Consider the following 15295-nt stretch of genomic DNA (forward strand, 5'->3'; position numbering starts at 1 on the left):
GGGCGCTGCTGCTGCCGCCGCCGCCGCCGCCGCTGCTGCTGCTGTTGCTGCTGCTGTCCCGCGCCGCGGCGCTGCACCCAGACGAGCTCTTCCCCTACGGGCAGTCGTGGGGGGACCAGCTTCTGCAGGAGGGCGACGACGAAAGCTCAGCCGCGGTGAAGCTGGCCAGTCCCCTGCGCTTCTACGAAGCTCAGTTCAGCTACCTCTACGTAAGTTCAGCCCCCGCTTGGTGTGGGAACCCGCACCTTTCTCGCAGCTTCTTCCCAGGGGTCCGTGCAGTGTGGCTCTCACCGAAGCCGTGCCTTCCGAGGGGAGGAAATAGTCCGCACGCCCGGCTGTCCCCGAGCGCCCCTGGGGTGGGACCTGGCTTTGCAGCGATGCTGCTGTCTGACTTTCTTTTCTCCACCTCGAGACGAAGCGCGAGAATTCAGCCCCACAAATTCGCAGCCACATCAGCGTCCCAGGCAGCAAAGGAGGTGGGGATGCTGGGGCGGCCAGGGGTCTTTCCAGGAAGGACCTCGAGAGGGCTGTGCGCGTCTGCAGGGCTGGTGTATTCCCTCCTCGGACCCAGAGGCTGACTCCAGCGGGGTGCGGGAAGGGAGATGTGGGAACCAGGAGTTTCAGGACTTCTGGACCTATCGCACCGCGCTGTGGGGTAGCAGTGGCGGGTGGGACAGCGGCTAAAGTTGCTCTGAGTCAGGAGTCGGGCTCCCAGCCCGTGCGGAAGGGGAGCTCCAAGCCCTTGCCGGTTCTCTTCCCTCCTCCATGTGGAGCAGGGTGGGCGCGCACATTTGGACCTTTGGTGGCCGCCCGTGGGCCTCCTGCCGCGTACGCGACCGTCACCCTTTGTCCCCCTCCTCTCACAGGTGGGCACCAACGGTATCATCTCCACTCAGGACTTCCCTAGGGAAACCCAGTACGTGGACGATGATTTCCCCACAGACTTTCCGGCCATTGCTCCCTTCCTGGCAGACATCGACACGAGCAAGGGCAGGGGCCAGATCCTGTACCGGGAGGACACGTCCCAGGCGGTGCTGGATCTGGCTGCGCGCTACGTGCGCTCAGGCTTTCCGCGCACCGCGGCGCACTTCACCCCCACCCACGCCTTCTTGGCCACCTGGAAGCAGGTGGGCGCCTACGAGGAGACCACGCGCCGGGCGCCGCCCTCGGAAGAGGTAATTGACCAGGGGTGCTGGGCCGCCGGGCCCGTGGAGGGATGGGTCTGAACTCCGGGCTGGAACTCAGGGTGTGGCTTGGAGTTTCCTCGGAGTCCCCTCTCATGCTGAACCTGATATATCTTGGGGTGGGACTTGGGCTGAAGTGGCTTGAAAGTGAAGAAGGCTGTTTTCTTTATAAGGCATCCTCTGAGGATCTGAGAGGTGGCTGCAGAATTCTCGCAAAGGGACAGGAGGGCCCCAGTGCGGACGCGGAAGGCCCTCCGAACACAAGGCGGTTCACTGTTTGGTTGTTTATTTTTAGAGTCACCTCTAAGTATATAAGAATTATTTCTAATTATATGTTCATTGAAGGAAAAACATCAGCAAATACAGGCAATTAAAAAAAGAACAACTGCTCATTTTCCTACCACTCAAAGGTAATCACTGTTAAACATTTTCATTTATATCTTCCGGAGGTTTTTTTTACCCCCTATTAATATCTGTACTTATCTGTTACCGTCTATTAACAATAATGGGTTCACACTGCACATACTGCTTTGTAGACTATTTTTTTCCGCTAAATAATATATTGTCAAAATATTTCATTGTAACGAAATATATTTCTCCAACATCATTTATAATATCTGAATAATATTCTATGCAGTGAATTGATGACCATGTTCAGTGGTCATTAAGGTTATTTCCAATTTTTCATCATTATACATAATTTGGTGAAGCCCTTTTTTTTTTTTTAGCTAAATCTTTTGCACATGTCCTTACTGGATAGTCTAGGAAGTGAAATTGATGGGCGAGAGAGAATACACTTTTTCTTTTTTCTTTTATTTACTTATTTATTTATTTTAAAGTTTGTCTTTTTTTAAAATGTTTATTTTTTAAAAAAAATTTTTTTAATGTTTTATTTATTTCTAGGAGAGAGAGAGAGACAGCGTGAGCAGGGGAGGGGCAGAGAGATAGAGAGGGAGGTACAGAATCTGAAGCAGGCTCCATGCGGCTCGAACCCACGAACTGCGAGATCATGACCTAAGCAAAAGTCGGACGCTTAACCGACTAAGCCACCCAGGCGCCCCATTAAAATGTTTATTTTTGAGAGAGTGAGAGTGAGAGCAGGGGAGGGGCAGAGAGATAGAGAGGGAGGTACAGAATCTGAAGCAGGCTCCAGGCTCTGAGCTGTTAACACAGAGCCTAACACAGGGCTTGAACTCACAGACTGTGAGATCATGACCTGAGCCGAAGTCAGTTGTTCAACCGACTGAGCCACCCAGGTGCCCTTATTTATTTATCTTTGAAAGAGAGGGTGTGTGTGGGCAGAGAGAGGGGGAGAGAGAGAATTCCAGGCAGTCTCCATGCTGCCAGAGCAGAGCCCAGCGTGAGGCTTGAACCCACAAATTGTAAAATCATGACCTGAGCTGAAATCAAGAGTTGGACCCTTAATCAGCGGAGCCACATAGGCCCCCCTATTTATTTATTTTTTTTTAAGTTTATTTACTTTGAGAGAGAGAGAGAGAGAGTGTGTGTGTGTATGTTTGTGTGCGTGCAGGTGTGCATGTATGCACAAGCTGGGGAGGGACAGAGAGAATGAGAGAGAGAATCCTAAGCAGGTTCTGTGCTGTTAGCACAGAGCCCCACACAGGGCTCCATCCCAGGAACCATGAGATCATGACCTGAGTGAAATCAAGGGTCTGATGCTCAACCAACTGAGTCACCCAAGCACCCTGAGAATACACTTTTCATCAGGTTCTTGATAGCTTTTGCCAAATTGCCCTGCAGATATCAGTTTACATGCTCCCTAGTTTACAGGGGACTGGCCTCCATTTGTTTTACAGTCTCTACCTGAGCAAGTAAACCAACCCAAGCTCTCGGTCTTTAGGCTTAGCAACAACATTAAAATACTCCAAATGGACATCAGGTGGGATCAGGGTAGCTTGGCAAATGGTGAACTGCCTCATTCTTACAATAGGTAAGGGCTCCTGTGAAATTAGACCTCAATCTAAAATGTCATACTTGAAGGGCTGAAAGTCTTATAATTTATCTCTATTTTAACTCATCATTGTGTGTCTTAGCTATAGAATGATGGCACATTTCCTCCCTGAAAGATCAAGATCAAGTAGCTTGTCCACACTCCCTGAGTAATTCAAGATGGTGGCTACTCTTGTTTTGTGTTCTGTAAGAGCAATATTCCCAGAAGGCTATTCTAAGAAGATCCAGAAGAAAATATTTGAATTTAGGATTTTTTTGACATTTATTTTTTGGTCAGGCAACACTTAGTGTTGTTCATTGAGTAATTTTTTTTGACAGATGTGGATTTGACATTTCAATTATTCAGTTCAACAGAATACATTCAATTCAAACAAATACATTGAGCACTTTCTTAGTGCAGGGCATTGGGCTAGGTGGAAGGTTGGAGAAAGATGAATAAGGTAAGGCTCCCCATCATTATGTTGCATTCATTCATTCATTCACTCTTCCATTCATTTTTGTAAGTAAGTTTAAAAAACTTACTTACAATTAAATACAACATACCTATAACCAAAGACTTGGAAAATAAGAAAACAAATATTATTTACTGTTTCACTAATCAGAGATTACCACTGCTAATAACCTCTTCCAGTCTCCTTTTGTAAACATATTTCTTGTATGTGGAAGATGTTTGTGTGTGTATAAGTAATTTATATTTAAATGTAGTTAAGATTTATTCACCTTACAAATAGTTTTTGTACACTTACTATATTTCAGAACTGGTGTAGATATAGTGAAAGGAAATACTCTTTACTCCCAAGGACCTCATAGTTTAGTGGGGACATTGATTATGTGAATAGAAGTGTAATAGCATCTTCACTTAAAAATTTTTTAATGTTTATTTTTTATAGAGAGATACAGAGCATGAGCAGTGGGTCGGGGTGGGGGGGACAGGAGCAGAGAGAGAGGGAGACACAGAATCTGAAGCCGGTTCCAGGTTCTGAGCTGTCAGCACAGAGCCTGATGAGGGGCTTGAACCCACAAACCGTGAGATCATGACCTGAGCCAAAGTTGGATGCTTAACCGACTGAGCCATCTAGGCGCCCCTTATCTTCACTTAAGAAGACTAACTTTGACCCTTCCTGGTTAGAAGACTCAATCATTTAGGTGTTTTTTGTTATGTTTTGTTTTGTTTTAATTTTTTTACATGTTCTTATTTATTTTTGAGAGAGAGAGAGACAGAGTACAAGCCCAGGAGGGACAGAGAGAGAAGGAAACAGAATCTGAAGCAGGCTCCATGCTGTCAGCACAGAGCCCAACAAGATGTGAGATCATGACCTGAGCAGAAGTCAGATGCTTAACCGATTGAGCCATTCAGGCGCCCCTCCATCTGGGAAGGTTTTAATGAGGAAGTAGTTTTGAATCTGAGTTGAGCATAGTGAGTCTCAGAAAAAATAGTGTGTGATATATCACCCATGTGCTGTAAAGTATGATGTGTTTTGGGCACTGCATGTGGTGCATTATTACTGAAGAGGAAGGGTTGTTGGGCACAAGGATGAAAAGGCCATGGGGTGGGGACAGATCATGTCTGCTTGGAGTTTGGACTTGGTTCTTTGGCAGTGGGAAGGGTTTTGAAGGATTTAAGCAGGGGATTGAATTTTTTTTCTTTAAGTTCTTTTTGTTTGTATTGAGAAGGTAAGGGCAAGGGATTGAATTTTTTTTCTTCAAGTTCTTTTTGTTTGTATTGAGAAGGTAAGGGCTCAAAAGAAAGATTACTAAAACAATTACTATATATGTTGTTTATTCAGGTTATCTAGTTAATTCTTAAAATAATTATTTTATCATACTGTCTTCCCACAACAATCCTACAAGTACAAGAATTATGTTTGCATCTCACAGATAACGGCAAATAGAAGATAATGCAGTTGTCCAGAATTCTCCTCATGAGGCAAAGGCAGGCTTAGAGTACACATTTCTCAATTCTTAGTTTTTTAATTGCTTTTATTTTTAAGTAATCTCTGCACGCAGTGGGGGTTTGAACTCATGACCCTGAGATCAAGAGTTGAATGCTCTACTGACTGAGCCAGCCAGGTGCCCCAGATTTTTGTTTTGTTTTTTTGTTGTTGTTGTTGCTTTTAACTCAGATTTTTCATGCAAGACCCATTTCTTTGGCTTGAGTGATGTTGGTGGACACAATGATAATTGTGCTTTTTCCACAGACTTCCAATAAATAAGGCTTGGTGTGATCTTAGTACAAAAAGAATGCTTGGAATCCTATTTCATTCAAAGGAAGAAGGAACTTGCAATGAAATTGGCTCCCAAGGATGCTATTGATGCCATATTACTTCTAAATTAATATTCCAATGCTCTGAAGAGAATTCAGCTGCTGTCTTACTTCTGTTCTTACTTTTCAATAGAATAAAGAGAGGTTCAGAGAGGTGAACAGTGACACAGAAGTGCTGGGGTCGTGAAATCACACTAGAGTTTTATGATTCCATTTTTATCAGCACTCATTTGAAACCAAAAATGACAATACAGACAAGGTGAATTTGTTCATTGTTTTTTCAGTTTCATCTGTAGCCTCAGAATACTGCTCTCTCACCAAATTTTTGGGTGGTTGTCAAGACAATGACAATATAAAAACATCTTGAAAGAAGATGTAGATTATGAAAGGTTAACCATTGACTTTGGAAGTAATGAAAGCCTCATTCTTAGTTTCCTAACCTGTAAAAGGGGGGAGCAATGCCCCCCCTTACAGAATTGTTGTGAGAATTAACTAATGTGGCACTTTTAAACATATTTTTAAATTTTATTTATTTAGACAGAGAGAGAGAGAGCATGCGCGTGCATGCACGCACACACACACACATACACATAGATACACACACATAGATGCACACAGGCGTGCGCGAGTGAGTGGGGGAGGGGCAGAGAGAGAGAGAGACAGAAAATATCAGGCAGGCTCCACGATCAGTGCAGAGCATGACATGAGACTTGATCCCATGACTGTGAGATCATGACCTGAGCTGAAATCAAGAGTTGGTCACTTACCTGACTAAACCCCCTGGGCATCCCTAACTAATGTGGCATTTTTAAGTAGTCCCTGTATTCCTTTAGACCTAGTGGATATGGATACTCAGCTGATCTGTGTGACTTTGTGTTGGCCTGATAGGACCAGATTCTAGTTTTTTAATTTCTCTAACTTGTAAGGACATTGTGATGTAAGCCCTTTGCATAAGGCTTCTTTAAATACTAGGTTTTCTGAATTGCAACTTTTGTCTGGTCTCTTTTGGGTGAGAAGGACAAGAAGATTTGTAGATTCCATCTCTCTTTTACTTTTCTAGTTAAAATCATTCTCCAGACATCGCCATATGCTCAATTGGCTTCGGAATTTGTTTCATTTTGAGAGGAGATAAGGGTTCTGCTTGGAGAGAGGCTGTTTTTTCAGTTACCCACATTGAAGTTTCTTCTGAATACTTTAAAGAGCCCTGTGATTTGAGTTCTTATTTTAATAGCTCTCTGGAGATAGATTTTGGCAAGCAGTAATCTGCCTTGCCTGAAGTGCTGTGTGAGTTCTGTGTGACTTTCTTAAACCTTGACACGCTAACCTGATGTCACAGAGTTGCTGGAAACTTGAAGATATTAGAGGAATGACATCTTTACCATTTAAAAAAATTTCAGTGTTGCTCTTTCCTTCCATGGACATGATATTGCAGGAAGGGCACAGTGTGATTGCAACTAAAAAAAAAAAAAAAAAAAGAATAGTGTTATCAGTTCAGGTAATCTGAGATTCCTTGGACTGTCTTACGTACCTCATAGGGCAACGAAGTCACGGTATTGACCTTCAGAGAACTTGTTGACGGATATAAAGAGAACTAGTGTTTACTTTAGCTGTGGTTTTTTGGGAGCGGGAGGTACTGTTTTATCATTGTTTTGAGTTATGGAGAACCGGGTCACACAGATCTGTGTGATATGGGGGATGTTTTGTGGACCTGGAATTTAAGTTGAGCTGAAGGACTGAAAGAATGGATCTTGAGAATAAGGCAGCAGAAGAAATTGTTCCGAGCGGGGCTCGTCCTGACCCCGGAGAATGGATGTGAAGGGAGGTACGGGACAGACGCACAAGATGAGTAGAATGTTGCAAGTCGGAGGCCTCAGTCTGGAGACTGCGGTGTGTTGACTTGTGTCACAGGATGATTGTTGTTGATGGAAGGGGTGGTTCCACAGAGAAAATGAGAGGTAAAAGCAGGACTTTCTTGTAGCTTGTTGATTTCTGGAGCTGAAGCCCAGAAGAGGAGAAGTCTGACATTTTATCTGAAAGAGTTTAACCTGAGTCAAAGATATAGTTATGAAGATGTACTAAACAGAGACATATATGGAAATTGGTTAATGAAATACTGAAGGTTTGCTAAAGACTAAGAGTCAGGGAGGATGTCACATTAGAGACTAGAGAGTTTATCTTTGAATTTGGGGCAGGGTCTGCAGGATTTAGGGCATAAAAATGAACAAGGGGAGATCTTGCATGTGACGGTGATGTGTAGGTACATGGAGATGGAGAAATCTCTTAAAGAGTGGAGGTTAGTGCTTGCACCAAACACGGGAGACCAGAAGTCAGTGATGCCACCACGTAGAGAACATGTGACCCTAAGGAAGATAGGAAAGAGAACTTTGTGACCCTTGCAGGGAGTTATCCTACTTCTTAATTTTCATTGTATTTTTTGTAAGTTTTTATTTATTTATTTTAATGTTTATTTTTGAGAGAGAGAGACAGACAGAGTATGAGTCGGGGAAGGGCAGAGAGAAAGGGAGACACAGAATCAGAAGCAGGCTCCAGGCTCCGAGCTGTCAGCACAGAGTCCAACGCGGGGCTCAAACTCACGAACCATGAGATGATGACCTGAGCTGAAGTCAGACACTTAACCAACTGAGCCGCCCAGGTGCCCCAAGTTTTTATTTATTTATTTTTGAGAGAGAGACAGAGTGAGAGAGAGCAGGGGAGGGGCAGAGAGAGAGGAGCAGAGAGAGAATCCCAAGCAGGCTCCGCACTGTGAGTGCAGAACCCTATACAGGGCTCGAACTCACAAATCACAAGGTCATGACCTGAGCCGAAACCAAGAGTCAGATGCTTAACCCCAACTGAGCCACCCAGGTGCCCCTTTCACTGTAATTTTTGTGGGCCGCTATAGGCAAATTTGGGACAAGGCTGGCTGGCGCTGTTCTGATTTTTTGCCAGATGGCTGAAATCCATGAAATGGATTGCAAACTCAGAAGCTTGCAGAGGGGCATGTTTTATATCCACCAGCATGGCTCTGCCCAGCGTCAAGTCAACACTGATTGGTGATGTCCCATACCTGCAAGGGAGAGGCAGACCCTGCCTGGTTTCTGTTGATGACTCTGGCTTGTCTCTCTTTCTGATAACAGAAGGGCACAAACCTTGAAGCAAGGCAGCTGCTGGCCCTGATCCTCTCTGTGCTGCCTCTCTTCCCTTAGAGGACTCACCCTCCTCCACGAGGTCCTGAGGAAGTTGGGAACCAGTGACCCTTTTGTGGGGTTTGGCAGCCCATCTGAGGGTATATCTTGAGAGAAAGAACATGTGGGGCTCTTGCAAAGGCTCTTGTCTCCAGGGATGTGAAGACCTTCCCGGTCTGGAAGCCAGTCAAGGGGTGCTTTGGGAGGAGGACCCCTTCAGGACTTCATGAAGTGTGCTCTTCAGCAATTAGATGTAGAATTTTGTGGAGCCGAGACAGAGAGCTTTAAAAGTGATCATTTGGTGTGTGGGTGGTTTTTAAACAGCCAACCTCTTTTGGCCTGTACTTTGGGATCATAAATTCTGTCTAAAACCCTCCTATTTGCCTATTTCAGTGGAGACAAGTACAGGAAATAAATGCTTGTCACCTGTTTAATCAGCGCTTGGCTTAGGGATGGCATATAAAAGGCATGGAATAAATTTTTATTGGAATGAATTTATTGACTGATTGAAAGAATGAATAAAATAAAGTGCTAAATTCCCAGGCCCTGCAGTAAAAGCCAGACACTCCCCTTCACAGCTCTGTTTACTTTCTCCCTCCCTTCTTCCCCCATTCCCTTCAGTTCTCTCTCAGTCTGTANAACCAGGAATCTTCCTTTCTCACATCTGCTGTAGGTAATCAATGCCAGGAGCTTTTTGAAAGCTGAGATGATTACAACGGGTCCTTTCTCCTTCCTCCAGTACTTTTCTTTCCCTAGCTGAACATTGTTGGTTCTAACAAATGGGGTACTCAGAAGTTACGGAATCAACATTAATTGATGATGTGGGATATATTATGTATAGATATGATGACTTTGTTGACATTCGGCAGAAGTTCTGGTTTCCTAGATTTGAGACATTCTAGAAAGCATCCTCTGCCCTTTGTTTTCAGAACACTCAAGCTTTGCTAATGAAACAATCCACAACTACAAAAATAACAAATACATCAGTGCTCCCCCCCCACCCCGCTGACTCCACCTCTGCCATCTTTAATTGTCTGAGCTTAAAGAAAAAAAGCAGGGCTGCCTGGCTGGCTCAGTCAGTAGAGCATGTGACTCTTGATCTCAGGGTTATAAGTTTGAGCCCTATGTTGGGTGTAGAGATCACTTAAAAATAAAATCTTGGGGTGCCTGGGTGGCTCTGTCAGGCGTCTGACTTCGGCTCAGGTCATGATCTCACGGTTCGTGGGTTCGAGCCCCGCTTCCGGCTCTGTGCTGACAGCTAGCTCAGAGCCTGGAGCCTGTTTCAGATTCTGTCTCCCTCTCTCTCTGACCCTCCCCTGCTCACACTATCTCTCTCTCTCTCTCAGAAAGAAATAAAACATTTAAAAAATAAAAATAAAAAAATAAAATCTTTACAGGGACACCTGGGTGACTCAGTCGGTCAAGCGTCCGACTCTGATTTTGGCTCAGGTGATGATCTCACAGTTCATGAGTTCGAGCCCTGCCTCAGGCTCTGCGCTAACAGTGCAGAGCCTGACTGGGATTTTCTCTCTCTGTCTCTGCCCCTATCTCTCTCTCTCTGTCTCTCTTTCTCAAAATAAATAAATAAACTGAAAAAATAAAATAACAAAATCTTTTTAAAAAAGGAAGCAAAGTTAAGGTAAGTTTTCCTGTTAGAGAACAAACAGAAAGGTTGTATGATACTTTTTTCTTAAAAAGCGTTTTAACACCTAAATTGCTTTGTCCTATAAGCAAAGCCTCAAAACTATATTTTGAATTTAAGCTTGTGAAAGGAAGACTAAACGTTAGGAGACGAGTCCCCATATGGGGAAGGGCCCAGGACAGAATGAAATACAGGACACTTTCCTCTTGTTTGCCTTGATTTACTAAGATGTGATGTTCTTCTCTGTGCCTGCTTTTATCTGTCTAGCAAGATGGAGAAATTATACTCCTTGCCCGTAAATAAGAGTCCCATTATTTAGAAAGTAGTGTTATTTATAAATACTTCCCAGTTCCCTACCAAATTGTAAAAGGAGGGGGATTTAGTGAGAGAAGCCTTCTCCAAGTCCTAAATATAACATCCTTTTAACATAAGGAAGTACCATTAACAGATCATCTGGGGTTGGGTGGAGATAGCCTTATGTAGGTAAAGGCAAAAAGTGTCTGGCTGAAAATACAAGAGTAAATTGAACTTGAAGAAGTGATTCTATAAGGACCTGGGGGTTGGGTGTGGGGCTAATTCAGTCTCTCACTCTGGTCTGCCTTGGCTCCTCCTGTGTTTATAACATTCACAGGCCGCCTCTGTGACTCCTCCCCAGCCCAACCCTGAGGTCTCACACAGCCTCCTCTGGCCTCTACAGTCTTCTCCAGTAATTCTCCGGAATTCCAGCCATGGCCGTTCCCTCTCTGAAATAGTGAGAATATCCTGAGCAGACCCTCCCTTCCTTTGCTCCTTTGCTGCTTCAGCACCAAGCATAATGTCTGGTGCTCTGTAGGCACATAGTGGGCACTTGGCTGAATTAATGTGCAAGTGAATTAATAGCGGAGTTTACAAACAAATAGCTAACTAGGCAAAATGAGGTGAATGCTAACCAGAAACACCCACAAATGTGTTATGGATGGTCAGAGAACAGAAATAAATCTATAAGGAATCGCAAAATACCTCAGAAGTACAGCATTAGAATGTTAGGAAGGTTTCCAGGCATGGGGGAACATGAGCAAAAACACAGAAGCACGAAAGTACATGACACAGGTGGGGAACATTGCATAGTCTGAGGCAGGTGCAGGGGATCTAAACCTGGGGAGAGTTTAGGGCACTTACAAACCGCCTTGAATGGCATGCGAAGGAGTAGGTAGGGTGGCCTAGTGGTGCAGGGCATGGACTCTGGAGCCGGCTGGCCTGCCGTCGCGTACTAGCTCCCAGACCTCAGGCAGATCTGTTATCCCTCAAGTCTTGTTTCCTGATCTTTGAAGTGAGAGTAGGCTGTCTCGGGTGCTGGTGTGAAAAGGCCGATGAAAAGAGAAAAGAGAACAAGCCTGTGAGAACAGTAAGGAAGCCTATAGATCAGCCAGTGGCTAATACCATGCCTGCCCACCACAGTCGTTCAATAAACAGGTGAATGAATGAATGAATGAGTGAATGAATAAACAAGTGAATAGATGAATGATCCACATGAGTGCCGGGGGCAGTGAACTAGGCCAGCGGCTGTAGGAATTTACAGGTTAATTTTGTATTAACTTCGCTCTTAGCTCTTAAAGAGGCTTGCGTGAGAGGGATATGAAACCTTAAAAACATTATTTTTGTAACCTATGTTTCTTACCTACGGACATTTCAAGTGTTTTCCTAAGTGATAAAGAATTATGATAATACAGCTTACAAAGTTACAACTTGGAGAGGAAACTGAGAAGAATATAGCAATTTGGAGGAATCCTAAGAAGGGGGCAAACCGTGTGTACTTTATGATCCTTCATCTGCATTCTGTTTTGTTTTTCTTTTCTGTTTCTTTTATTAAGAATATTTCCTACTTTTTGCTTTTCATAGCGGAACACTTTCCAAGCAGTCTTGGCATCTGATGAGTCCGATACCTACGCCCTCTTTCTCTACCCTTCCAATGGCCTTCAGTTCTTTGGAAGCCGCCCCAAAGAGTCTTACAATGTCCAGCTCGAGCTTCCTGCCCGGGTAGGCTTCTGCCGAGGGGAGGTCGATGACTTGAAGAGAGAGGGTCCCTACTTCAGCCTGACTACCACTGAACAGTCCGTGAAGAATCTCTACCAGTAAGTAACACTGGGCGTAAGCCTTTTCCTGTCTGATGTGGGGACCCTTTGGAGCTACCTAAACTCAAGCAGCCATAAGATCATTAAATAATATCTTGATGACTTCTATGGGAGGCATCAGGTCAAAACCAGGAACTAGATTAGACCCTGGGGGAATATAAAAGGCCTTTTCTTTTTCCTGCCCGATTGGGTACAGATACCGGAAACAGAGCAGTGTGTATGTGTTTGCACAGCCACTGAGGCTTGCTATGGAAAACATTGCTCTTGGAGCCACATAAAAATATCCAGTAATATAACTGCCCAGACTGAGATTTTTCCACGTTAATCATTTCACAGGAGGAGATGTTGTGATTTAGTCTTTTAGACAGATACAGGCTAAAAGTTCAATCAAGAATAGTGTAATTTGGGGAAAAGGGAAAATCAAACACACTGGTAGCATTTTCACGGTCTCAGGGTTTCTGTACGGCTTCATTAACTGAAACCAAACTCGGTTTTCTGTGAGGTCGCCAGAACTGAGAGCGTTCCCGAGTCCCATCAGAGGCTTCCCCTTCCAGGGCAATAATACGCCCTTGTGCTGTGTGTCAGTACACATCAATAATACACCCTTGTGATGTGTCAGTACACATCAGCACGGTATCTGGGTCGGCCCCAGTTGATGTTTATTAATTGCAGGTCTTGTACAACATGTCTTTGCTTTTATTCCTTTCCCAAATTCTGGGCTAGAGTCCAGGCAGAACACTTTTCCTCACGTTGGTTACGTACCCTCCCGTTACGTTATTCCTGGGCGCTGGTGCACCTTACACTTTTCAGGCCATCTGCTCCACTCAGCTCCCAGAGAGCAAGCCCTACCACCAGATACGGTTACTTAGTGCTGACATGTTTTGCCAAACATTGTGTAAAACACTTTCCAGAAGTTGTCTTAGTTAAAACTCAAAAGATTCCTGGGAGGTAAGTTCTACTGTCTTCTCAGTTTGATAAATGAGCTTAGGGAAGTTAAGTTACAACCTCAAAGTAAGTAAGTGGCAAAGCCAAAATTCAAGCACAAGTCTGGAGTCCCAAACTACTTCTGTTATGCTGAGTTCTGGTCCACTTTCCAGTCTTATGACCAGCCTTGGGCATCTTTAGGTCTCCATCCAGGCTGCCTTTTAGTTCAGACGTGAGAACACTTAGCTGTTCACTTTTTCTCCTCTGGTTTCACCTTCCTCCTCTTCTCTGGAGGCCACAGATTCTCTACTCCTCAGACATTATTAAGAGATCACAGTGGGCAAAGCACTTGAAATGCAAAGTGTTTGAGACACAGGCCCTGCACACTAGCAGCCTGCCCTCTGGTAGGGTAGACAGACAAATGGGTAGAACTTCAGAGCACTGGAATGAGTGCTAACTGTACTCCTGGTACAGTAGGCAGTGGGGGCCAAAAAGCCTGTGGGAAAAAGCACTTGTGTTCCCCCACCATGGTGATAAAGACCCCTTGGAACGAACATACACGCTTACACATGTGCACACACATGCACACACACACAGACTTGCATACACACACAACCCTATTTGTATCTTTGATGCTTCCTAAGAACCTGAGTTGCTTGCTGAGAACAGAAAGATATGGGACTGATAGAGGGATTTTTCCTTATTTATTTAAAAAATTTTTTAAATGTTTTATTTATTTCTGAGAGAGAGAGAGAGAGAGACAGTGTGAGCAGGGGAGGGTCAGAGAGAGAGGGAGACACAGAATCTGAAACAGGCTCCAGGCTCTGAGCTGGCTGTCAGCACAGAGCCCGATGCGGGGCTCAAGCCACGAACCGCGAGATCATGACCTGAGCCGAAATTAGACACTTAACCAACTGAGCCACCCAGACGCCCCAGGATTTTTCTTTAGTATAACCCATACTTAATATAAAAAATGAAGTACAAACAATGCAGAATAATGTGAAATAAAAGCACAAATTACCCATTATAACTGCTTTAAGCTATAACCAGTATTACCAGTCATTCGAGGACTTAAGGATTATGTAAAGACATTTTAAAAACAAAATGGTTCTTTTGCTGTACATGCAGCATTTTCCCATTTATCAATGTCTTATGGGTATCATTCAGTAAGATACCTGTTTTATCATTTTAAGCCTACAGAACATTGCATCATATTTATATGATACTGTTAAGATAATAAGTTACTGATGAATTTTTTTATTTTTCCTTTTAGAAATATCATTGCAATAAACAACATGACACACATTGCTCAGATTCTCATTTCTTCTAAAGATCACTTCTTAAGAGTAGAATTGCTGAGAAAGGATAGATAGAATTTAACACTTTGATGTACATCAACAAACTGCCGTTCAGATATATATGCAGTTTCTATGCTCACCAATAGTATAGAACTGTGATTGACAGCTTCTTTTCTTGTTAAAATTTATGAGTCTGATAGGTATCAATTGTACTTATCCTCACTCTGATTTCTTTGATTAGATCCTCACTCTCATTTCTTTGATGATACCTTTTATAGGTGTAATGGCCAATTATCCATCTTTGTGACTTCTCTGCCCGTGCCCTTTGCTATTTTTTATTGGGGTGTGCACAGAGAGCTCTTATAAATAAGAAAAGTCATAGCAAGGGTATTAGCCTTCTCATATGCTATGAATATTTTTGCCCAGTTGTTCATCTTTAAAGTTACTTCACGTGAAGTTTAGTGTCATCAACGTTAGTGCTCTTTTCCTTTGTTATTCTTAGAAAGGCTTTCTCTACCTCCCCATTGTAGAAATGTTCCTCAGTTTAACCTTCTCTTTTATTTTTCCTTATTTAAATTTTCAAAAATACACAGAAAAGTGGAGAAAATAGCTGAAAGAATACCCAGAAGCTCATCACTTAGATTTAGAAGCTGTTGACATTTTGCCATGTTATTCTTTTTTTTTTTTTTTTTTTTTTTTTTTTTAATTTTTTTAAAA

The 15295-nt window shown here is 43.6% G+C and overlaps 1 protein-coding gene across 1 annotated transcript in view; it reads left to right on the top strand.

The window, feature by feature from the left end:
* The window catches only part of NID2 (nidogen 2), a 71701-nt gene that overhangs the window by 4470 nt on the left and 51936 nt on the right, over window positions 1-15295 (top strand). Inside the window, exons 4-6 of the mRNA XM_077761226.1 lie at window positions 3-209; window positions 867-1175; window positions 12124-12356. Of these exons, the coding sequence (XP_077617352.1) occupies window positions 3-209; window positions 867-1175; window positions 12124-12356 (749 nt within the window). The remainder of the gene's footprint in view (window positions 1-2; window positions 210-866; window positions 1176-12123; window positions 12357-15295) is intronic.

Source organism: Crocuta crocuta, unplaced genomic scaffold (genome assembly GCF_008692635.1).
Source record: "Crocuta crocuta isolate KB4526 unplaced genomic scaffold, BGI_CrCroc_1.0 scaffold163, whole genome shotgun sequence".
In the NCBI taxonomy this organism is placed as follows: domain Eukaryota; kingdom Metazoa; phylum Chordata; class Mammalia; order Carnivora; family Hyaenidae; genus Crocuta; species Crocuta crocuta.